Source organism: Chanodichthys erythropterus, chromosome 18 (assembly GCF_024489055.1).
Source record: "Chanodichthys erythropterus isolate Z2021 chromosome 18, ASM2448905v1, whole genome shotgun sequence".
NCBI lineage: Eukaryota > Metazoa > Chordata > Actinopteri > Cypriniformes > Xenocyprididae > Chanodichthys > Chanodichthys erythropterus.
Genome location: NC_090238.1, coordinates 32,240,366 through 32,259,138, shown reverse-complemented (window position 1 = coordinate 32,259,138; position 18,773 = coordinate 32,240,366). Strand labels below are relative to the sequence as shown.

Below are 18,773 nucleotides of genomic sequence, written 5' to 3'. Positions count from 1 at the left end.
CCTTTTACAAGCATAAAAAATACAAAATAGGTTTATCTTCTGTCAATATGGCTGTGATGTTCAACTGATGGAATATACTAGACTGCTTACATGTGAGGTGATTTTGCATGTATGAAATCAAATATCAAAGTTTAGTCTTTCCTTGTCAGCTGCTGCATGCACTGGGTGTTTTGTCTCTGTGCTTTTACCTTGTTTTCATTTAAATTTTTAATCAGTGAGATCATTACAACACTGTGGATCGTAATTAGTCAACCTGTGTTTAGATACTATCACTGCAAACGGATATGACTTCAGAACTGTGTTCTGTGAATGTTTGCCTACATGAAATTTAGTGTTGTACATATGTGGTGTGAATAATAGGAATGTCAATTAAAGACTAATTTTATGAATTCAAAGTCTGACCTGTGTTTATAGCTTTATTGGCAACTGCTGAATGATTTTGATGTGTGTTTGTTTCTCAGAAATGAACCATTTTGTTCTTTTCTGTTTGAAACAACCATTTTTATGTCACATTTTGAAAATTTACAGTATATTACATTTCAATAAATGATCTAAAATCGCTGTTTCTTTAGCTTCCAAACCAGTATTTAATCACCACAGCATTTCTATGTACAGAATTGAGAATTTATTGTTGAATACAATGTGAATAAACTCTAAAGCATCAAGAATTAATTGCTATTGGTAACTTCACCCACCCTCTTTTGTTTAACTATGCATGATAAAACCCTCTCATCAACTCCTCTATGCCCGCCCCATTCAAATCTCCTCACTGGTCCTTCCGCTGGTGCTCTTTGTTTATGACGTTTTTGAAGAGCGTGAGAAGGGGTTTCTGACTGCGCTCATCCCAGGACTTCATGAAGCCTCCGTAGCGCTTGCTAGCAGGCGGGCCGCTCCAGCGGAAATGGTTCATTTTGTAGGAGCCGTCCTTCTTCTGCTGATTTAAAGCGTTTTCCTCTTGGGGATAGTCGTCCTCGTTGGTTGCCAGCTCGCGTCTCATCTCGGCCGGGAGAGTCTCTGCGGATTCCTCCTCGACGCCGTTCGTGTACACCTTGATGGGCCGGCGCTTGCGGCCCACTGGCTTTCCCCAACGGAAATGCTCCATGGAGTAAGAGCGCTTGTGCTCATGCGGTGGGCTGGATTCTGGGTCTATTTGCTCAGCAGCTGCGAGGGCGACTGGGGACAGGAGTGCGAGGACCTCGTTTTGCTCCTGCTCGGAGGGAGGCTGCAAATGGCTTTCTCCGGGGTAGACGGGGGTTTCATCTGTCAGATCAGACCTGCATAGCTGTAAGCATTCCTTAGGGAGAGCAAAAGAGGGAACTATAGGATTTTAAAATTTACAAACAAAATGCAAGTGGTGGTGTGTTGCTTTTAAAGGGTTAGTTTACCAAAAAATGAAAATTCTGTCATTGATTACTCACCCTCATGCTGTTCCAAACCCCTTAAGACTTTTGTTCATCTTCGGAACACAAATGAAAATCTTTTTTAAGAAATCTGAGAACTTTCTGTCCCTCCGTTGACAGCTACACAACTGACACTTTGACGCTTCAAAAAAAATCATAAAGAGATCGTAAAACTAATCCATATGAATTGAGCGGTTTAGTCCAAATTTTCTGAAGAGACACGATCGCTTCATGTGATGAACAGATTTAATTTAGGCTTTTATTCACATATAATAAACATTCATGGTAAACGGAGGTTTGCTTAACGCGTACGAGATGAGAACCAATGAGGTTCGTTCTCGTGTTAACCATTAAATGCATGACTGTTCCGCCAATCATTCTTACATATTCGGGTCTTTATTGACCCGGATCTATATCTAACACGAAAGGATCTCTACCTGTCGCAATAATATAAAACTCCTCTGATATTAGAATAGCAATTACAGAAGAATAAAATAAAGCTCCTTTTGGAGCTTGAAAGGGCTCAGTTTGAGCAGATGTTTTATGCCATCACTGTCCTCATCAGAGCTCATTTCCCAGTAAATTCAAATTCAAATAATAGGCTAGTTTTATGTTTAAGGTCGCAAATATGAGCCCATTCGCGATCTCAAACATAATTTTCAGCATCTTTAAAATCAATATTTCGATCGCTAACAGTTCCATCCAGTAAGAGTTCCAGTCATATTTGATTGCGTTCAGTACTGCTCTGCAGTAAATCGCTGAGCCATTTCATGCTTTTCCGTCGAAATGAATCGTCACTTCAGCATTGTGTATCAGACATTGTCACCTTGTGGAATAAAGGTGAATTGCACTTATTCCGTCATCTAAGATTCGATTAATTTTGTTCAGAAAAAATATACGTACACTGATACACACCTCGGGTCGTTAGTGACCCTATACAATTTTTACAAAAAATTCATTCAAAAATAGGCATTCTTTTATAATTTTATGTTATATTCTTTATAATGAATTGATTGAGGAATACCAAGAAGGTTGAGGTCTAACTTTAAAAAATGAATGAGGAGGAGGGTAGTGAATGACGTCTCGGGTCACTAAAGACCCTAGCTGTGTATTTAAGGGTTAAATAGCACGTTTGAGCTTCAGCAAGAGGTTCGGTTGAGCTTCGGTTTATGTTCGCTGATCAATGTTTATATGTGGATTAAAGCTAAATTACATCTGTTCATCATATAAAGCAATCAAATCTCTTCAGAAAATTTGGACTAATCCGCTCAGTTCATATTGATTCGTTTTTACGATCTCTTTATGATTTCTTTACCATCTCTAATCTGAAGTTGATTAAGTTAATTTTAGTTGCGTAGCTGTCTATGGAGGGACAGAAATTTCTCAGATTTCATCAAAAAATATCTTAATTTGTGTTTCGAAGATGAACAAAAGTCTTACGGGTTTGGAATGACATGAGGGGGATGATTAATGACAGAATTTTCATTTTTGAGTGAATAATCTCTTTAAATAAATACACAACCAGCTTTCAAAACAATAATTTATTACAACATTTCGGTCTTGCCTTTGTCAGCAAATGTAAAATATAAAAAGACCAATCAGAGAAGCTATTTAAACAGCACCTATTATGTTTTTTTTAATTTTACTAATGTCATCATAGATATAATGCTAAACACCATGTCGTATTTACCGTAATTTCGAAATGACAATCTTCTAATCTACTCAAAGTTGTTCACATCCTCAGACTGGGAATTATGTATTTCTATAGCAACACTATTAACGCCCAAATAAATCTGCAGTGGTCAGGTGGTACAAGTAGAAGCTCTTTGAAAATTCCTGGTTTACAAGCTGTAATTACGAGTTCTACGAGGACATAAATGCTTTTTACAAGTTGGAATCTCGTAACTACAGTAATTACAACATGGCGGGAATGTACCTTAAAGGGATAGTTCACCCAAAAATGAAAATTCTGTCATCATTTAATCGCCCTCAGATCTCGCCCCCCATTGACTACCATAGTAATTTTTTTTTATTTTTTTTCTAGTGTGGTAGTCAATGGGAGGCGAGATCTGTTTGGTTACAAATATTTTTCCAAATATCTTCCTTTGTGTACATCAGAAAAAATAAATTTATACAGGTTTGGATCAACTTGAGGGGGAGTAAATGATGACAGAACCCCTTTAATACTAATGGGCTTTAAAGAGACAGAAACTAAAACAGAGCATTTCAGGCAAAGGTGCTGCAGCAATGTACAGAAGAAAAAAAATTGACAAAGGTAGTTTGATCAAAAACTTTATAATGAATACTTTTTTTGGTCTTTTATCTATATAATAATAGCTTATGTACCTGTAACCTTTCAAGTGAACGAGGAGTATTGTCCTATCTTTTGCTATAGGTAAAAATCATTAGTCACACCTCTTTTCTGCAAGCTGCATGATTTAGTATTGCGGTTACAGTGTGGTTATGTGCCAAAAAATTAGATGTTCAAATCCATAATTCTAAGTGTTAGCAATGGTGATATTTGCTTCGGCAATCACCACTAATAACGAATAAGAAGTATCTACAGCAAAATTTGAATTTGTGAACTGAAAAGCAGTTGTGCAAGGAATATTGTCGCTCACCAAGATGCTCTCCTCAGTGGTGAGGTCTCGGCATCGAGTGTTTTCCCAGCACTGAGCTCTGACTTCAGAGCCGCCCGCACACAGTACAGCCAGAGCCAAGAGCCAAGCAGGACACAACATCCTCACTCCCCTCACCATATCTGATACAACAGAATATTCAAAGGATTATTTCATATCACATCAGAATTAAAAGAACATTTTGAACGGAATGCGTCTGAAATAATACTTTATAGTAATAAACTAAACATGAATCATCATGAATTATTAGAAGTGCAAAAACCAAAACTGAACCTCACTGCATGAATTTCTTTACTCACCTGTTGTACAGAAAGAAGTCAGCCGACCAAAGTTCTTCTCTCTGAGGTTCTCTGATCTGCGTGGTTATGTGTGTGTTTGCTTGTCTCTGATGTCTGAGACCCTCATCTAGTCGTCTTTTATAAGCTACCTGTGCGTCAATTCCTCAAGGCCACCCAACTCTGTCACTTTTAATGGGTGGTGCAGGTTGGAAACCCCGGCGCCATCAAAGATTGTCAGTCAACAGTGAAGTCAGTTGTGAATGAGTGCAGGATTAGGACGATACCTTCATTCTGATGTTCTGATGGTCTTTCTCATCAAGTTTAAGGGCATACGTGTCAGTTTACATGACTTTGGTGATTAAAGGTTTAAATCCACTTCAAATCAATTATAGGGCATGTGTTTTCTGTTGTGTAGGGCACACGGGTGCTAATCTTATGTTGAAATGAATTGGAAGGTGAGGGATTGGAAAAAGTAAGCCATCTGGGTGTGTTTAAAGTTTAGCTGAACAAAGGTACATAATTTCACCATTAACATGTTTTGAAAGGATTGAATGCCAGTAACAGATTAGGTTGAGCAGAAAATTGCAAAACATAAAATCATGGTATTATGTAGTATTATTGCTGTATTTATTGTGCCAAAAATTATTGTGAATAAGGGCCAAAACTTTCAGGGAGAAATAAAAAGCAATTCATATTAGCAGAAAATTTTAAGTAAAATAAAATAGTATGTTTTAATGTTAATATAAAAATATATAAACATATTACAAAATATTAGTAATATACAGTAATAAATAGATGACTCGTGTATTTTGAGTGGTAAAGAGACAGAAACTATTCCAGGGAGAAATATATATATATAATTTATGTGTGTGTGTGTGTGTGTGTGTGTGTGTGTGTGTGTGTGTGTGTGTGTGTGTGTGTGTGTGTGTGTGTGTGTGTGTGTGTGTGTGTGTGTGTGTGTGTGTGTGTGTGTGTGTGTGTGTGTGTGTGTGCATACAGTCAAACCAAAATGTATTCAGACACCTTTAACATTTCATTCATTAACACAGTTTATTCACTATAGTTAAAAAAAAAAAAAGGTAATAAAATATGACAAGATCTCAGAGTTAACCTGTCAGAAAAAAATTATCTTAATTATGTCAGATAACACTTAAAGGTGCCCTCGAATAAAAATTCAATTTATATTGGCATAGTTAAATAACAAGAGTTCAGTACATGGAAATGACATACAGTGAGTCTCAAACTCCATTGTTTCCTCCTTCTTATATAAACCTCATTTGTTTAAAAGACCTCCGAAGAACAGGCGAATCTCAACATAAGACCGACTGTTACGTAACAGTCGGGATCATTAATATGTATGACCCCAATATTTGCATATGCCTGCCCATGTTCCCAACATTATGAAAGGCATTAGACAAGTGCAGGCATTAAAGGAACACTCCACTTTTTTTGAAAATAGGCTCATTTTCCAACTCCCCTAGAGTTAAACAGTTGAGTTTTACCGTTTTCGAATCCATTCAGCCGATCTCCGGTTCTGGCGGTACCACTTTTAGCATAGCTTAGCATAGTTCATTGAATCGGATTAGACCGTTAGCATCGCTAAAAATGACCAAAGAGTTTTGATATTTTTCCTATTTAAAACTTGACTCTTCTGTAGTTAAATCGTGTACTAAGACCGACAGAAAATGAAAAGCTGCGATTTTCTAGGCTGATATGGCTAGGAACTATACTCTCATTCAGGCGTAATAATCAAGGAACTTTGCTGCCGTTCCATGGCTGCAGCAGTGCAATGATATTACGCAGCGCCCGTGAGCCCCTGCTTGCACAGGGAACGTGCCTTGCATGGAGACGTTTGTGAGAGACGCTGCGTAATATCATTGCACTGCTGCAGCCATGATACGGCAGCAAAGTTCCTTGATTGTTACGCCTGAATGAGAGTATAGTTCCTAGCCATATCAGCCTAGAAAATCGCAGCTTTTCATTTTCTGTCGGTCTTAGTACACGATTTAACTATAGAAGAGTCAAGTTTTAAATAGGAAAAATATCAAAACTCTTTGGTCATTTTTAGCGATGCTAACGGTCTAATCAGATTCAATGAACTATGCTAAGCTATGCTAAAAGTGGTACCGCCAGAACCGGAGATCGGCTGAATGGATTCGAAAACGGTAAAACTCAACTGTTTAACTCTAGGGGAGTTGGAAAATGAGCCTATTTTCAAAAAAAGTGGAGTGTTCCTTTAACGTCTGGAGCAGCACACTGAGCACAGCCGAATCATCAGACTAGGTAAGCAAGCAGCGATAATAACTGACATGATCCATGATAGCATGATATTTTTAGTGATATTTGTAAATTGTGTTTCTAAATGTTTCGTTAGCATTTTGCTAATGTACTGTTAAATGTGGTTAAAGTTACCATCGTTTCTTACTGTATTCACGGAGACAAGAGCCGTCGCTATTTTCATTATTAAACACTTGCAGTCTGTATTATTCATAAACACAACCTTATTCTTTATAAATCTCTCCAACAGTGTAGCATTAGCCGTTAGCCACGGAGCACAGCCTCAAACTCATTCAGAATCAAACGTAAACAATATAACAGTATACAATACTCACATAATCCGAAGCATGCATGCCGCATGAATGACGAACACTTTGTAAAGATCCATTTGAGGGTTATATTAGCTGTGTGAACTTTGTTTATGCACTGTTTAAGGCAAGCCATGCTCTGTGGGCAAAGAGCACAAGAATTAAAGGGGCAGCATAAATCGGCTCATATTTAATGATGCCCCAAAAAAAATTTATAAAAAAAAAATCTATGGGGTATTTTGAGCTGAAACTTCAGAGACACATTCAGGGGACACCTTAGACTTATATTACATCTTGTAAAAAAAAACGTTCAATGGCACCTTTAAGCAAAACATGGTCAGATCAAAGTGTCTGAATAATTTTTGGTTCCAAATTTTTTATCAATTTTACTGGTAATCCACTGTATGAAGAATTTTTGGGTAAGTATTTTACAATCACAATTAATATAATAATTCTGCTTTAATAATACTTTAGTTCAGTTGTTGTATTATCAAACTGCCACATGCATGTTTTTTTAAATCTTCTGGAAACTATAGCTGGTGCAGTTTTTATTGTGCATTTTTATCTTTTCTTGTATGTCTTAAACAGCGAGATGAACATATTTTTTTTTCCTGCACCTAATCTGCTTTAAGACAGAAACCATTTGGTATACAAAAGACATTTGAGATCTTGGGAATAAAATGCTGACAAATGTCGAAGACCATGTCGTAAATTTCACTCTCAGCCGGGTGATTCTGTTCATTGACAATAGTGTTTCTACATTGGTAATCATCGCCTGGAGCAAAGCGATTCTGGAACAGGGTTGCCAGGTTTTCACAACAAAACCCACCCAATTGCTACTCAAAATTAAAAATTGCATTCCAGGGGCTAAATATCATGTTATTTGGGGTCGCTTCAACCCGCAGACATGAAAAACAACCCGCAGCAACAGTGTTAAAGTAGCCCAATTCCACGTGAAAACTGCAGACTTGGCAACACAGCTCTGGAAGGCCTTTTCCATTAAGGCCACATCATTATTGGAGTTGTGACCTTGTTGGCTTTTATTTTTATGCTATTGGTTGCTTTGTCACACACAGTCCTCAGAGACACAGAATGCCGTAGATGAGTATAATGGGGCTAAATAAGGAAAAAGAGGTTTCAGATTTTAAAATAATGAAAATAAACTAAATATCTTTTTTTTTTTTTTTCAGATAAATGCCAATTATTGCTAATAACACAAACAATAATTGGTGTAAAAAAAAAGTGGCCATTACAATAATAAAATCACTACGGAAGAGGATTAGGGCCAAGCAATAATAAAAAAAATAAAACCATCTCGAGATTAAAGTTTCGATTAAAAATTTCGAGAAAAAACTCATTAAATTTCAATAAAAAAGTTGAAATAAAATGTTGAGAATAAACTCATTAAATTACGAGAAAAAACTCGTTAAATTTCAAGAAAAAAGTCGAAATAAAATGTTGAGAATAAAGTCGTTAAATTGTGTGAAAAAATTCTTAATTTAATGAATGTGTTCTCGTAATTTAATGACTTTTTTCTCGTAATTTAATGACTTTACTCTCAACATTTTATCTCGACTTTTTTCTCAAAATTTAACGAGTTTTTTCTCGGATTTTAACAACTTTAATCTCAAGATGATTTGATTTTTTTTATTATTGCTTGGCTCTAATCCTCCTTCCATAAATCACAAATTTAAACATTTTTAAAATAAATATTTAGATTGATATTTAATTATAAAAAAATAAAATAAATAAACATCCAGGTTAACCTAACAATAAGTAAAAATGCCAAGCGTATATGTTATAGGCTGTATATTCACCCACACTGCACAGTGAATGTAATCCTATTAGAGAAGATTTAGAGGATAAGATGTCTGTCAGCCCATAGTAACACTGTTCATTGCACAGCGTTTCCTACCAACAATGAGTGAGCGAGAGAAAAGAAGATATACTTTCCTGCCACAAACCCAATGAAAAGGAGATTTGCCTGTCTAGCGAAAGGTAACTTTGCTTATCTCATTTGTTCATTTGATTATTTTTCATTTGCTGGCATTTCAAAGGCTTTTATTATAGTCTTTGGAATTTCAGGATGCGTTATGCTCATGAATGGTGTGTGCATCTGTAAAGTTGGATCTGTTTTCAGTGACATGATCATGCAGTAATGTCGAAGGCTTGTTGTACCTCTAACGATCTCTAAATGCACTGTGAGGGCAAAATGCTTGATGAATAAAGACTCAGTGGACAATATGAGTCAATAAATATGCAATAGGCATTAGATAATTTTCTTTCAAAATCTGCATCACACAAATCAAATAAGAATTTTGAAACAACAGAACATATTCAGTTAAACTGTACATGATGTACACACTAGGCCTGGTCCCATTATCAGATGTGAATGCAGAATCACTGACCTTTCGTTATTAAGTGCTTTATAGAACTGATATTAGCACACATGTAACTACTTTACTCCAAAGTCAAGATATTACATCTAGCTCATATTTGTACACAGTGCTGGATATATTACTTACAAATTGTAATCAGTTACTGATTCCAAATTACATGACAAAAATTGTAGTAATGTAATCTAAATCACTCATTTTCGGTAATGTATTCTGACTACTTTCCGATTACTTTTTAGATTACTTTTGACCTAACTCATTTATCACATTGATTTGAATAATCGTGTACCATACTGATATAAATATACAAAGAGAAAGAAAATAGATTCCATTCTTTGTTACAACATGAAGTCTATTATATTATATTCCCCAGACTGACGTTCGTGAGTTTAATGAAAAGCTATTAAGTCATAAAAAATTAAAATCAAAATAAGTAATTTTTTAAATAAAAACCATTGAAATAAAACATTATGCAATGTTGAGAATGTTCGTTGTGTCATGCTGAATACAGGGATACTGATTTTGCTAGGATCGGATTAATCATTGGGCCGCCATTTTGAATTTTGTCATAAATTGCAATATCTTTTAAACAAATTGACATATCGGCACAAAATTTGGTAGGTATCATCATTAGCATGTCCTAAAGGGACCTGAGAAGTTTAAACACAGCAACACCTAGTGTTCCAAAGATATACATTTTTTGCAAAAGGTTTTTGAAAACATTTCAAAATTAGTTTTCTTTGTGTGACGTTTCCTGGCTTATGCCGATTCTGATTATGTGTCCTTTTCCTTCTTTTGTCTACCCCTCGACAAATATTGTCCAATTTTGTCCAAAATCTGATCATATAATCTTTGAAATATTCATATTACATAATATTCACTACCGTCCGCAAGAAATACCTCTTTGAATATGAACTTGCCTCTGTTTGTTTTCTTATGCTAAGCTTATTTGCCATTCTTTATAGAGTGGCACTTCAGCTATCAGGTTAACCAAAAGCTACATCAACATTAAGTTAGTTTAGCATGCTAATCTGGTTAACATGCCAATTAATGTTTTTGTGTGCTGATTCTCACACTGAAAGCTCTCTTTGGCAGCCTGGTAAAGCAACGTGAACAGGTGTCTGTTATGACATCTGCCCTGAACCTGTCAGGTCATGGGTTCAAATCCTGTCCAAGAAGTTGCATCTGTTCCAGACATTGCTTCTCTCTTAAAATGATGTGATCTAAACGTATAACATGCAGTGCAATTTTATACAAAAATCTTAATAGTGTTTTGCGCTTTTGAGATTCACACAGTAGAGCCTTTGATTGATCAGTGTGTTGAGCTTTGATGTGCTTGCTGTACATGCTTGCTAGCTTAGCTCCGCATTGCTGCTTCCAGCTATATTTTTGTGTCAATGAGTGTCATCATTCTATTATTTCTTTACGCAGAATGCTGGGTGGCAATCGGTTTAGGATCTCAATTACTTCCCATCTGCTCTGGAGAGGTCTAATGGCAGCATTAAACCATGAGGAAATAAGCTTTACCAGTCTGAGAACCCAAACAGGATTCATGGTCTGATGAGGATTTCACTCCCCAGTCCTCACTTTTCTGGAGAACTTCAGTCTTTTGCAGAATGAGGTTGTCTGTGGTGAATGCTTTGTTACTCTGGTCAGCATGGGCCCCATTTCTTGGTGTCAAATCCAAAGATGCTGTTGAAGAGTCTAAAACCGACCCTTCTCAGGGTAACACACATCGAGTTAGCAGTGGCCTAATGCAGTGTGGTGAATACAGCAATGAAGTGATGCCAAATGGACAGTGTCGTTTAATAGCCACATTACCCCAGCTGGAGGAACAGCGGTGTCCTGACATGTTCCGCTGTACAGATGAGGTCTCCTACTGGCTGCGTGAGAATGAAGAACGCAAGCAGCAAATGCAGGACCTGAAAGAGACCATCTCAGAGCTTCAAGAGGAGCTGAGGAGTCACAGGCATCGTATTAAAGTGCTGGAGTTGCAGGTAAGAGCTATACAGGCTTTTAGCAAGTAAAGTGTGTTTCTACGAGAAGCATCTTCCTCATTCCATCATATAGGCCTATTTCTCATGACATATTTTTAAAGTTGAAATGGGTCATTTCTGAGATATGAAACAGATTGCGTCCCAATGCAGATGAACCATTTGTTTCAAAGATCCTGTTGAAAAAAAAAAACAGATTCTGTGGTTCTTGTACCTCATGACACTTAGAACAATATGCTGGCATGTGTTGCTGTTTATTACGTGTTTTATAATGATTTCATAGAGTCTGTTCACTCAGAATGCACTTCAGCGTTCCATTTCACTTCTATGTAAACATGCACTAGACCACATGTGATTTAGGCCCTGTTTACACAAGTGCATTTTTGCTTTAAAACATATCACTTTTGCTACGGTTACGCCTGTTGCTTACACTACTCCGACACTTTTGAAAACAGAGACTTTCGAAAATGCTGCAGACCACATTTTAGTTTGAAATTGCAACCAAAACGGAGACTTTTGGAAAGGCGTGGCTGCCTACATTACGCTACCGGAACATGACAATAACAGACAAGGGCTGCATTTTCCAAAAGCCTCGTAAGCCTAAATTGATTGTAGATGGTTGTAGATCACTGGTGGCTATATGATCAACGTAGACTTACAATGCTTTTGCAAAATGCATCCCAGAGCCGTCTGTATCAATGGCTGTGTAACAGACCAGCCTCAAATGGTCACCATGTAGGTGACTTTGTTTCTTCAGTAGAACACAAATGATGATTTTTAACTCCAACCGTTGCCGTCTGTCAGTCAAATAATGGGAGTGAATGGGAACACAATCAATAAGAGTCTAAAAAACGTGCATAGACAAATCCAAATTAAACCGTGCGGCTCGTGACGACACATTGATGCCCTAAGACATGAAAAGATCGGTTTGTGTGAGAAACCGAACAGTATTATATAATTTTTTTTTAGCTCTAATACACCACAATGTCCAACTGCGTTCAGCACTCGGTTAGTGAGGTCTGATCGTGCTCTGACAATGGCAGTGATGTCTCGTGCTTATACTTCAACGAGTGCTAGACATCATTGCCGTTGTCAGAGCGCGATCAGACCTCACTAAACAAGTGCAGAACGCAGTTAGACATAGTGGTGTATTAGAGGTAAAAAAATTATATAAATACTGTTCAGTTTCTTGCACAAACCAATCGTTTCGTGTCTTAGGACATCAATAAGCCCTCATGAGCCGCAGGGTTTAATTTGGATTTGTCTGTGCATGTTTTTTTGACTCTTATAGATGGAGTTCCCATTCACTCCCATTATTTGACTGACAGACGGCAACGGTTGGAGTTAAAAATCATCATTTGTGTTCTACTAAAGAAACAAAGTCACCTACATCTTGGATGCGCTGGGGGTAAGCAGATAAACATCAAATTTTCATTTTTGGGTGAACTATCCCTTTAAGTGTAAACTGCCTTAATTTGGAGCTAAACTCTGCAGGACAGTGGCCCTCCAGGAACTGAGTTTCATAAGATCATTTAGTCGAGGTAACGACAAAGTCCCTTTAAAACAAGTCATTTCATTCGGCGGCCATCTTTGAAACGCCTCTCAGGCATTCAAGTGCATCTCCTATGTTTTTGAATGGGGAAACATAAAACTCTCTAAAACTGTTCAATAAGCTTATGATTTAATTTCATTTTTTTAAAACTCCAATGAAATTTGACAACAGTCTCCTAAAGCTTGTTTCTTATGTTCAAATAGAGTTTAAAAAGCTTGTTTTTCATGTTCGAAAAGCCACTGTACATGCACAGTCATGAGCACGAGTCTGAGAATGCTGCCTGTATTTATAGCAACCGGAGCTACTAACGGCAGCTGCAGTGACGTGATTTACTAATCAACGATTGGCTCTTTCACTTATAAGGTGGAGCTTAGTCACCATACTGGATGTTTCATATTCATTAATAATATATCCTATATATAAAGTGTTTGGTAATGACATCCAAGTGATGTTAAGTCGTGGCCTCAAGATTGTTGAGGGAACGACGTCCCTTTCTGGCCATGAGTTTAATGCATAAACAAACCTGTGTGACCATAGCAATCTGGGATTACCACAAATTGAGATTATTACGTTTATTTTCATTGTTTATTTACTATCTTTATATCACACGTTACATATTAACAGCTGTGCTACACCTCTGTATTGTGCACTGCAGCTTAGCCTTTTAGTAGTGCACTGTTTCTGTACTAATGCCTCCTTAACCCTGATCAATTACTGGATTAGAGCTGGAACCTGTCCCATAGACACATGATCAGTAGTGAGCGCATTGCCAACAATGCTTTCCATCCATGTACACTGTTACTTATATGAATTTATGTTTCTTATAATTGTTAGCAACACCAAACAATTTCTTGTTGATATCAATTGTCTAGAGCCTCTTAAGACAGCTATACATTGCAAAGCAATAACAGAAGAGGTTTGTTTGGCCTTTATACTGAAGAGGCAATGATGCTTTTTCTTTATCATTCCCAGGTTAACAATGTTGAAATACATTTTATAAAGTACTACTTTGGTAGTTATTCTTCTACTAGTTTCATGTATTGTGGGTAATTTGGGTCCTTTACTCAAGTATTGCTTGAATGCTTGTGCTCTTAATAACTCATTCAAGTAAAAGGCATATTACATTTTACTAATAATTTCATGTAGACCTTAAAAGTACATTTTGACCTCACATAATTCTTAGGTCATCTTGACTTAAACATCATGACGAAGTGATTCACTTTCTTCAAAATGGCACTCAATTAATTTCTATAAAAATCCAGAGAATCTCTTCTCTCTATCTCTAAAGCTAAAAAGTTTACTGTTTTGTTGGGTCACTTTCAAATCCCCAAATAAAAGGTGTTACCAGATTAAGCTAATCTGTGTTAGTATTCCATTTGTTTTCCTGTCTGCAAACAAATATGAGCTGTGTCCTCAAAGTGCACTGTGCTGTGAATTACTGAATGTTATTTTTCTGTGCTGGCAGAGCGAGGAGAAGTATGGAGTAAACTCATCTTTAGAGCATCGCTTTCACACGCTGCAGCAGATCTATGAAGAGGCCAATGCGCTGCTGCACCTCCACGGATCACTCATCTATGAAATGCAAACACAGATTCGCAACCTCACTATGATAGTAGACCGTGTGAGGCGCAATCCAGGCTGTATGATCAATATCATCCGCACAAGCCCGCTTCTCAGCGCCCAAGATACCCTTCATCCAGGTCAGCATGACTAGGTACTGAAGAGCTTACAGGGAAGTAACATTTAGAGAAAGTAATTATTAGATAATTAAAGGGATAGCCCAGACAACAACATAGTGTGGCCCAGATCCGCCCCACATCTGGTACATGTGGATTTCACGCAGACCAGATATGGGCCGGATCTGGGCTGTCACTACACTCTAAAAAATGTTTGGTTGAAAACAATCCAAGTTGGGTTGAAAATGGACAAACCCAGCAATTGGGTTGTTTTAACCCAGTGGTTGGGTTAAATATTTGCCCAACCTGCTGGGTAGTTTTATTTAACCCAACTACTGATTAAAAATGACTATATGGCTGGCTTAAAATGAATCCAAAATTTTAAATCAGATTAAAAATTAAAAATCAGACACATAATTACTAGAGGCAACAATAATAATCAAAAGATGTACATTTATTAATAAGCAATTTCATAAATGTTTATTGTTTATTATTCATTATCTTATTAATAAATGCTCATTTATTAAACATATTAATAAATGTTAATTTCCAGCATTTTGGGTTCATTTTATGCAAGCAATACAGTAATTTTTATACAACAGTTGAGTTAAATAAAACTACCCAGCACATTGGGCAAACATTTAACCCAACCACTGGGTTAAAACAACCCAATTGCTGGGTTTGTCCATTTTCAACCCAACTTGGGTTGTTTTTAACCCAGCATTTTTTAGAGTGGGTTGAAAATGGACAAACCCAGCAATTGGGTTGTTTTAACCCAACTGTTGTTTGAAAATGACTATATGGCTGACTTAAAATGAATCTAAAATGAAATTATAAATGTTCATTTATTAAACATATTAATAAATGTTAATTTTCAAGATATTTTGGGTTCATTTTAAGTAAGCAATACTGTAATTTTTAAACAATTGGTTAAGTTAAGTAAAACTACTCAGCAGGTTGGGCAAACATTTAACCCAACTGCTGGGTTAAAACAACCCAATCGCTGGGTTTGTCCATTTTCAACCCAACTTGGGTTGTTTTTAACCCAGCATTTTTTAGAGTGTATGTTGCTGTCAGGGAGATCACCCCAAAATGAAAACTGTCATGATTTACTCATGCTCATGTTCCAAACCTGTATGACAGAAACTATATTTTGAATCAAAATAATATGATTCCAAAAGAAAATGTCAATGTCTATGGTGGTTACGGCCCTGATTTGTACAATAGCTTGATTTGATTTAATATTATTTTGTTTCCTCAGAGGTGCAGCATGTAAGAAACTGTCCAATTGACTGTGCATCACTGTTCTACAATGGAGTCCACCGATCTGGGATTTTTACTGTTGTGCCCTCACTGGGATCTACACCAGTGGAAGTTTATTGTGATATGGAGACTCAAGGTTTGCATTTTTTCTAATAAAGTGTTCATAGACACGTTCAATTATGAGCTTTAGAGGTAGATATTTGAGATTAACGAATCATTCTTTGGACTAGGAGGTGGATGGACCATGTTTCAGCGTCGGCAGGATGGAAAGGTCAATTTTAACCGCAAATGGACAGAATACAGGGATGGCTTCGGAGATCTGCATGCAGAATTCTGGCTGGGAAATGACCACATCCATGATATCTCCAGCCAGGGAGAGTATTCCCTTCGCATTGACCTCGAGGACTGGAATGGCAAGCACAAACACGCACTGTACCAGAACTTCTGGTAAACTTTTGGAAAGATAGTCTGATTAGTTGAACTAAGAACATTTACTTATTTTTTGATTTCAGTATACTTATACTTATATATAAAATAATTTAATAATATTTAATATTACTAATACATTTAAATTAGAAAAAAATATAATTTATAATAGTAATATGAAGGCTTGTTTCCGCCATGGAATAAGAATATAAAAATGGCCACTATCCTTCAATTGCAAGTTTATATTTCACATTTCTGAGAAAAGTCTGTCAAAAGTCAATTGTGAGTTTATATCTTGCAATATGTTTTTCTCAGAATTGTGATATAAACTGACAATTCTGACTTTTTTTTTTATCTTGCTGTTCAGTTAATATCTCACAATTCTGACTTTTTTCCTCGCAAATCCGAGTATATATCTCACAATTCTGAGAAGAAAAAAAAGTCAGAATCGTGAGTTACAGGCCCGATTTCACAGACAGGATTAGGCTTTAGTTCAATTAGGGCATTTAAGAATATAAACATGCCTTAAAAAAACATTACTGGTGTTCATCTTGACAAAACAATGGCACTGACATTTTTAATATAAGTCAGTGCAAGTTGATTTCAGTTAAAACAGCTCAAACATGCATTTTAGCCTGGGACTAGTTTAAGCCTTGACTGTGAAACCAGGGTAGAATCTCACAATTTTATCGAGTTTATATCTTGAAATTCAGATTTTTTTTCCTCATAATTGTGCATATATCAAACAATTCTGACTTTATTTACCTCAATCCGGATATCAATTCTGTTTTTTTTCTCAGATCTGTGAGATATGAACTTGGAATTGGTAGAAATAAAGTCAGAATTGTGAGATAAACTGAACAGCAAGATAAAAATCAATTCTACGGAAGAGGATTAGGGCCAAGCAATAATAAAAAAAATAAAAACCATCTCGAGATTAAAGTTGTTCAATTTCGAGAAAAAAATCGTTAAATTTCGAGAAAAAAGTCGAGATAAAATGTTGAGAATAAACTCGCTAAATTACGAGAAAAAAACTTGTTAAATTTTGAAAAAAAGTCAAGATAAAATGTTGAGAATAAACTCGCTAAATTACGAGAAAAAAACTTGTTAAATTTTGAAAAAAAGTCAAGATAAAATGTTGAGAATAAACTTGTTAAATTACAAGAAAAAAACTTGTTAAATTTTTAAAAAAAGTCAAGATAAAATGTTGAGAATAAACTCGTTAAATTACAAGAAAAAAGTCGTTAAATTATGAATTTGTTCTCATAATTTAACGACTTTCTCATAATTTAATGACTTTATTCTCATAATTTAATGAGTTTATTCTCAACATTTTATCTTGACTTTTTTCTTGAAATTTAACAAGTTTTTTCTTGTAATTTAACAAGTTTATTCTCAACATTTTATCTTGCCTTTTTTCTCGTAATTTAACGAGTTTATTGTCAACATTTTATTTAGACTTTTTTCTCGAAATTTAACAGGTTTTTTTCTCGAAATTCAACAACTTTAATCTCGAGATGGTTTTATTTTTTTTATTATTGCTTGGCCCTAATCCTCTTCCGTACAATTCTGTCAATTCAATTCTGACTTTTTTTTTCATCTTACTGTTCAGTTTATCTCACAATTTTGACTTTATTTCTCACAATTCCAGGTTTATATCTCAGAAAAAAAGGCAGAACTGTGAGATATAAACTCATAACTAAAAAAGGTAATTGCGACTTGTCTCAAAATTCTGACCTTTTTTCTCCCAATTGCGAGTTTATATCTTGCAGTTCGGACTTTACATCTCGCAATTCACAGACTTTTTTCTTCTTCTTTTTTTTTTTGAATTGTGAGATATAACAATGCGATGCATTTTTATAAACCACTCAAGCAAAAATAATTTTCTTGCTTTGGCAGGATTGAGAACGAGGACAACCACTACCGTCTCCATGTATCAGGATTCAGTGGTACAGTTGAGGACTCGTTTGGTTGGTACCATGACAAGCAAAGCTTCAGCACTCCAGACACAGGTGATATCTGTGCCGAGATATCTCACGGAGGCTGGTGGTACCATCAGTGCTTCTTTGCCAACCTCAATGGAGTTTATTATAAGGTTGTATTCAAATGAAGGAGAAATTAAATATAAAATATGAGCCCAAACATATTAACTGTGTCCTGTGTGTTTATCTTAACCACCAGGGGGGGCGTTACTCTGCCAAAGGGAAGAATCTTCTGGGGCCTGATGGGATTGTGTGGTACTCATGGAAGGACTCAGATTACTACTCCTTGAAGAAGGTGAGCATGATGATCCGCCCACGGACATACAAGCCCCGCCTCTCTCCATAACGCTGCTTAAGGACCCGTGTAAAACAATACTGCTGTGACATCATTGGGCCATTATTGATACACCGTGGCAAAACAATTACTGTACATAAACTGTGGTTAAAGGGAAAGTCCCAACTGGATATTCAAAATAAAATATCCGCATTTTTCATTCTGGATAATCACGTCTCATAATCTTGATCTTTGACTTACTAAAGCATTCAATGTAATGAATATTAAATAAGCAAATGTGATTATAA

At 36.2% G+C, this 18,773-nt stretch overlaps 2 protein-coding genes across 3 annotated transcripts; one reads left to right on the top strand and one right to left on the bottom strand.

Annotated features, from left to right (window-relative positions):
• Positions 1 to 354: 354 nt before the first annotated feature.
• On the bottom strand, positions 355 to 11,140 carry pomca (proopiomelanocortin a). 2 transcript variants are annotated; one of them, XM_067367519.1, is made up of 3 exons: positions 11,120 to 11,140; positions 4,022 to 4,161; positions 355 to 1,294 (listed from the first exon to the last, which is right to left on the bottom strand). In XM_067367519.1, the coding sequence occupies exons 2-3, from the start codon at positions 4,157 to 4,159 to the stop codon at positions 767 to 769; spliced, it is 666 nt and encodes a 221-aa protein (XP_067223620.1). In that variant the 5' UTR covers positions 4,160 to 4,161; positions 11,120 to 11,140; the 3' UTR covers positions 355 to 766. The 2 variants fall into 2 exon arrangements, with proteins under 2 accessions (XP_067223620.1, XP_067223619.1); XM_067367518.1 differs by lacking the exon at positions 11,120 to 11,140 and adding an exon at positions 6,930 to 6,976.
• On the top strand, positions 10,546 to 18,537 carry LOC137006615 (angiopoietin-related protein 7). The gene is made up of 6 exons (XM_067367516.1): positions 10,546 to 11,295; positions 14,310 to 14,544; positions 15,782 to 15,919; positions 16,014 to 16,230; positions 18,109 to 18,304; positions 18,391 to 18,537. The coding sequence occupies exons 1-6, from the start codon at positions 10,915 to 10,917 to the stop codon at positions 18,535 to 18,537; spliced, it is 1,314 nt and encodes a 437-aa protein (XP_067223617.1). The 5' UTR covers positions 10,546 to 10,914.
• Positions 18,538 to 18,773: the final 236 nt, after the last annotated feature.